Source organism: Cottoperca gobio, chromosome 23 (genome assembly GCF_900634415.1).
Source record: "Cottoperca gobio chromosome 23, fCotGob3.1, whole genome shotgun sequence".
Taxonomy (NCBI): domain Eukaryota; kingdom Metazoa; phylum Chordata; class Actinopteri; order Perciformes; family Bovichtidae; genus Cottoperca; species Cottoperca gobio.
The window spans coordinates 5,822,063-5,828,462 of NC_041377.1; the positions used below are offsets into that span (position 1 = coordinate 5,822,063).

At 39.5% G+C, this 6,400-nt stretch overlaps 1 protein-coding gene across 1 annotated transcript in view; it reads left to right on the forward strand.

Annotated features, from left to right (window-relative positions):
- The window catches only part of cacna2d4a (calcium channel, voltage-dependent, alpha 2/delta subunit 4a), a 72,300-nt gene that overhangs the window by 17,936 nt on the left and 47,964 nt on the right, over positions 1 to 6,400 (forward strand). Inside the window, exons 26-27 of the mRNA XM_029461976.1 lie at positions 48 to 175; positions 2,518 to 2,586. Of these exons, the coding sequence (XP_029317836.1) occupies positions 48 to 175; positions 2,518 to 2,586 (197 nt within the window). The remainder of the gene's footprint in view (positions 1 to 47; positions 176 to 2,517; positions 2,587 to 6,400) is intronic.

The following is a 6,400-nucleotide window of genomic DNA, read 5'->3' on the forward strand; positions in this document are numbered from 1 at the left end:
TCTTCATAATTACGTTTTTCTTTAAGCTTATTTATATCTCTCCCCAGGTCTTTCCTGACCTCCACAGACAAGGAGAATATGTTCACGTTGGATCATTTCCCAGTGTGGTACCGCAGAGCATCCGAGTACCCAGCTGGACAGTTTCTATACTACATGCCCAGACAGGAGACTAGAGGTAGTGGAGATAACTTTAACTGAGCACACACACACACACACACACACACACACACACACACACACACACACACACACACACACACACACAGGTGTTGATGGATATTAGATTTATTTATTTTACCATAATTCATATTCTGGGTATTTCTGTGTTAGCGGCTCCAGAGTGACAAAGCTACTGTCATCATATTTATCATCACGTCATACTAACAGTTAACTCCATCTGTATATGTAGTCTGGAAATGAAAGTCAGTTAAAAGGTGGGATTTTGAGACTGACCCTTCTCTGCCTCTGGATTTAATTTTATTATTTAGCTCTGCTGGAGTAAAATGTAATTTTAAAGTGCTTAAAAAACATGTTTGCCGCTTTAGGCAGCGACAACAGACAGGAATTGGAATTTAATTGTCACTAAATAGCGCAGACTTAAATTTAATTTAGTTGAACTACAATAGACGTGAGAACTGCAGAACATAAGTATGAGGCTGATAACACTGCCTGTCCTCATGACAGAATAAAGGCTGTGTGAATATCCTCTTCCTCACTCATTTAAAGGTTTATATTAAAGTTAGTTAGTTGAGTGTTTTTTAGGCTGTTTATTATTCCAGCCATTGTTATAGCAGCTATTATACTGAATGTATGGATCTATAGATGATTTTAAATCTTGACATTGACTTATAAATGTACTGGACGGTATCAGATATTCAAACTTCAGAACGTGAAGCTTTATTTCTAAGTCCTAATTTAAGAAGGCAATAAATGTTTCATATAATATAATGACATTTTTTTTTAACCGCCATCATTTTAAACCCTGGCATTAAAGTACAAATGTACAAACAGTGTCTTGTATATGTTTTAGGTTGATCTTAGATATAGTTTGTTGTGTTCAGATATATTCAGGGACTATGAGGCTGACTATAGCGCCACCTTGAGTGCAGAGGAGGTGGAGCTCCAAGCGGAGGAGGGGGGGAGAAAACGAAGGGAGGCGAAAGAGGAGGAGGAGGAGGGTAGAGGAAAACTTTTACATGTACTTGGCATGCGTCCTCTTTTTATTCATCCTCGTTCTGTTCTTCCTCACCCCTAATTTCAAAGCATGACAAGTGCTGTGGACTGTTTTCAGTTTCTTCACCCTTCTCTGATTTCTATTACTACCTCTGCTCTGTTTCTCATTCCTCCACTTCCTTCTCTCGCTCTCTGACTCTCTCTCTCTCTTTCTCTCTCTCTGACTCTCTCGCTCTCTGACTCTCTCTCTCTCCTCTCTTTCTCTCTCTCTCTACTCTTCTCTTGACTCACTCTCGCTCTCTCTTCTTCTATCATCTATTTATATATATATACTCTCTCTGAATCTCTCTCTCTATTCTATTTATCAATATCTGACTAGTAGAAATACGATATATTTCTCTCTCTAGTATTATCAATATCGATTCACGATCTAGTTACTATCTATCTATATGTTCTATCTCTCTCTATCTCTATATCTGTCCTTCTATCTCTGCCTCTCGCTCTCTTTATACTCGTCTCTCTCGCTCTCTTTCTCTCTCTCCTCTCTCTCTCTCTCTCTCTCTCTTGACTCTCTCTCTCTGGTCTCTCTCTCTCTTTAGCTCTTTCTCTCTCTCTCTCTCTATCTCTCTCTCTCTCTCTCTGACTCTCGACTCTCTCTCTCTTTCTCTCTCTCTGTCTCTCTCTCTCTCTCTCTCTCTCTCTCTCTCTCTCTCTCTCTCTCTCTCGCTCTCTCTTTCTCTCTCTACATGGAATCAGTAAGCTTTCAGGTTCATTTGCACTGTGGTGAGTCTCTCGCTGTCTACAAAGAAGTATTCTACAATATTCAGTGAAGAAAATTGCAGCATTTCCTGAATGCGTGATTGTCATGCAGGCAGAAAACTGGTTTGTTTTAGAGGAGTTAATACATATGAACACACAGTACAAACATAGTCCTCTTTTATGTGTTTATAAGTTCATTAGCTCTCATACTCTGCTACATAACGCTTAAAGGGTTAATATGGCTGTATTCATCAGCTGGCGTCTGAAGTCTGTGAATGGACACACAGAAGTCCAACTCAATCTGTTACTCACATATTCTTATCATATTCTAACACATTTTCTTCAACTTCCACTGTAACAGTAAGTGTTAACAGACGATGTCTTCAGTATGTGAGAAAATAAATATATCTGGGAACATTTTCCTTTTCAGCTCCTGTGCATGCATACTCCTCATGCATGTATACATGTTTGGAAGGAATATTTGTGTGTTAGTGATATGCATGCACACATACAAATTCTATAAATTCTTGCTAATTGTGTGTGTGTGTGTGTGTGTGTGTGTGTGTGTGTGTGTTGCTCTACCAGCAGGGAGGATAGTGATCGCTACCACTGCTGTCACTGTTACGGTGGGCAAGAAAACTGCCATCGCTGGAGGTAGGATGACAATTTCTGTTTGGATACACACACATTTAATTTCACTGTTCCATCTCTCTTTCTCACTCTTTTCTTAATATCACTTCCGATTTTCTCTCTTTCCACATCTCCTTGCATGTTTAAAGCATCTACTGCTTCTTCATTCAGTCTCTTTTTTTGTGGTTTCACACGGTAAACCTGGCTGATTCGACATTTGAACCTGCTGATTGAATCACCTTCCTATGCGATGTGCTGATATGTCACTGCATTTTGGATTCGCTGTGGAATTCAGTCCAAGGAAAACTAATGACAAACTTGTATCTGTAAGGTGTGCTTGAGAAGGAAGTAGCAGTAAACAGTAAGCCCATCTATGACACGCTCATCAGTCTTAATTATCTGAGTGAGTCAAGAGTCTCTGGAGCTGCATCCTGAGAGCACATGTTTGTTTGTGCATGTCTACCTGCATGGATTTGGCATCTCATTATGCTGGCAGACAGAGAGAAAAACACTTAAACACACACACACACACACACACAAACACACGCGCTTATCTGCATTTCACAGCTTTCGAAGAAATCGTCTCAGGTGTGAAAATCGTGTTATATTTGGAAATGGAAAACAGGGAGAGCAGGGAGAAGTGAGAGAGAGTTCAAAATAGATGTTTCTTTCTCTCACTTAATCTCACTGCCTCTCATTCTTACTGCTTTTCTCTTTTTTCTCCGTTCTGCTTCATTCTTTCTCTCCCTGCTTGTTTGGAAGCATTAACGTCACAATATGTTGAATTCAGAATGCTGTACCTGTTGTAAAAAGAACAACTATTACATCTAAAAACAGCATTTACGTGAAAGTAAGAGTACAAAGACAAATGTAATCAAGAAGACGCACTTATTTGTAAGTAATATTAATTGATTTTTGTGTATGTTGATGGTAGATTGTCTATGATGATCACAGATTGGAGGTCAAAGGCCGTACATTTGTCTTTTATTCACTGGATGTGAAGTGGAGCAGCTTTTCTAGTAGCTGTTTCACTTCAACACGAGCACAGATGGAAAGGCAGTATCAATGTTTCATGGGCTTGCTCTCTCTTACTTTCTTTAACACACCCTCACAAAAAGATACACACTCACATACACACTACACATTGTGTTTCACACTTTGACTCTCTCCATTACCCTGTTAAACCCTCACATACATCTCTCTTTTCTTAGCTTCGCTCTTCCTTAGCTGTCACACCTGTCTCCACTTCACTTCCCCACGCTTTTTTCCTGCCTCTCTCTCTTCCGCTTGTTACTCTCTCTTTTCCCTGTCTTGTTATTCTTTCGCTTATTCCTTTTTCTGCGCTCACTTCCTCTGTACATCTGTTTCTTGCTGGATCTGCGTAGGAGAGGGCGGCTCGCTCATCACGGGTCACGCTTACCTCTTGAACACAAGGGGATATTCCAAAGCTGCCTTGTGACGGGGTGCAGACACACTCATACAACCACAAAGCTGCACTGCACTCACCTTTGCCATGACTTTTATGCTTGTACGACTTTGTACCATCTCTTCTTTGGTCTATCATTTGAAAGAGTTTCCTTGTATATACTGTAAAATCAGAAAATGCTCTGTAAACACTGTACACACAACACAACACAAAACACTTGCTTCAGAGTCCGTGTCTTGCTCAGGGACACTTCAGCAGCATAATTCAGTTGACAAATTTGACTTCATGAAGAACACAGTGGACAAACGCTGCAATTTAATGCAGCAGATCTTACGAGGTTGTTGAGTTTCTTGTAAATATTATATTATTATTATATTATTATATTTGCATGGTAATAAGCAGCTAAAAAAGTTGTGATTCCATTTCTATCCACCAAGTGTCAGCGTTTGTCTGAACAGAATCTGCTCATTTCACCCCCAACCCAGACGCCCACCCCACCCCCCGGCTTCTCGTTGCGTTTTGTGTTTAGCTTTCAAGCTGATTCGGTGGCAGATTTAATTTCTCCTCCCATGATGAAGGCCAGGGATTTGGTATTTTGGAGGCTGATCCAAAATCAGTCAACAGTGACTACAAAAACACTGTTTATACTCCTCCGAGGCTCAGCATTGGATTAGTATAGCTCTGTGGCAGAAGTGACAGGCTGTATGTAAATATACCTAATACACTCCTATTGACAGAGAAGCAGAGAAAGAGAGGAAGAAAGACAGATAAGTACCTAAATAAAAAAAGACAGAGTGAGAGAGAGAGAGAGCAGGGGGAGTATAAAGGACAGAGAGACATGTTTGACATGGAGGAGGAGAAGAGGGAGCGGGGAATAAGGATAAAAAATATGGGAGAAAAGGAGGAACGATGGGGGAGGTGGAAAAAGTGAAAACTGACACAATAGACCAGACAGAGCAAAGGATAAAGAGGGCATAGATGAGGAAAAAAGAAGGTGAAGACTAAAAAAAATGATGGGAGAAGAGGCGACAGAAAGATAAATGGAGACAAGATAAGTAAGAGGAGACGGGAAGGAGAGAGAAAATGAGAAATAAAGAACGGTGAGTGGAGATAGAGGACAGAGAAAATGAGATAAGGTAGAGTATACAGAGGAACTGTTATCATGACTGATTTATGCCCTCATTTGACCCTTTGTATTTAATCCGCCTCAGCTTCTGCGTATATCTCCTCACATCATATTTTACGGCTTTCTCTTTCACACAAAAATGTAATTTGTAGACTGAAAATAATTTCCTTCACTCCATTCTTAGTGTCAAAATATCCAGGATTTGGTTCTTTTACCTTTGAACTTACTTAATATCTACCTTGTTTTGTGCTATTGTTCATTTTAAATAGATGTAGTTGTTGTGGTCTTTCAAAGCTTCTTAGTGATCTGGATGTGAATTGGATATAGGTGTGATATGTTTTTATTTAAATCAATGCATATTGACCAGGAAATGCTTCATCATCACCATCATATCATCATTGTCGTAAACCACAATCATCATAATAATACAACACACCCATCGATTTTCAGGCAATATAGTCTTTGAGGCCCTCAGTCATCATGGCAGCTGCAGTTTTACGTAACAAACTATAATTTATTATTCTTTACACACACACAGGCTATAGGAACAGGTTTTAGCTAGCTAAGATACTTAGCTACCAACAGCACAAGACCTGCAGACCAGGAGGTGAGAGGACAATGCTTCCAGATACATAGACAGAGTTTAGCCATTGGCTGTGTCCCTTTTGATTCATGGCTATATTTACACTTGTCATTGAAAATCGCTTTAAAATATCACATTTTCCTGAAGATGCCAATTATAAGTTGTACAATGCAATGTTATTTGTAGGAGATAAGGTTGGTCCTAAAGCACTACAAGTCATAATAAAACAATAAGATTACCTGTCATCTATGTGACTAAGCTAAATAACGTCACCTGAAAAAGAGGCAAGGCAGCAGTGCGGGGCCCTTTTCCCTCTCAATGGCCAAACTCTTTCTATGCCTCTTGCAGAAACTTCACCAACTACCGAACACAAATGAATGAACCCAACAGATAAACGAACATTACAGACATATTAAAAGCTAAAACAAAACATAGAAGTCATTAACACAACAAGAGACAAACATCATGAATTGATACAGAAAACCATAAACAGTTACGGCATCGTGGGGGAATCGTTGGGCCAACACACCATATTAATGAGACTAATATAATAATATTTATCTGCATCATACCCAGGTATAAGATAACACACTATCAATATAGGTTTATTTCCAGCCAATTCAAAATCGAGAGGGAACAATAGTTTTACTGTCGGCGAGCAATATGCAATGAAAGCTGGATTTTTGAGGTTGTTTTACTGAAG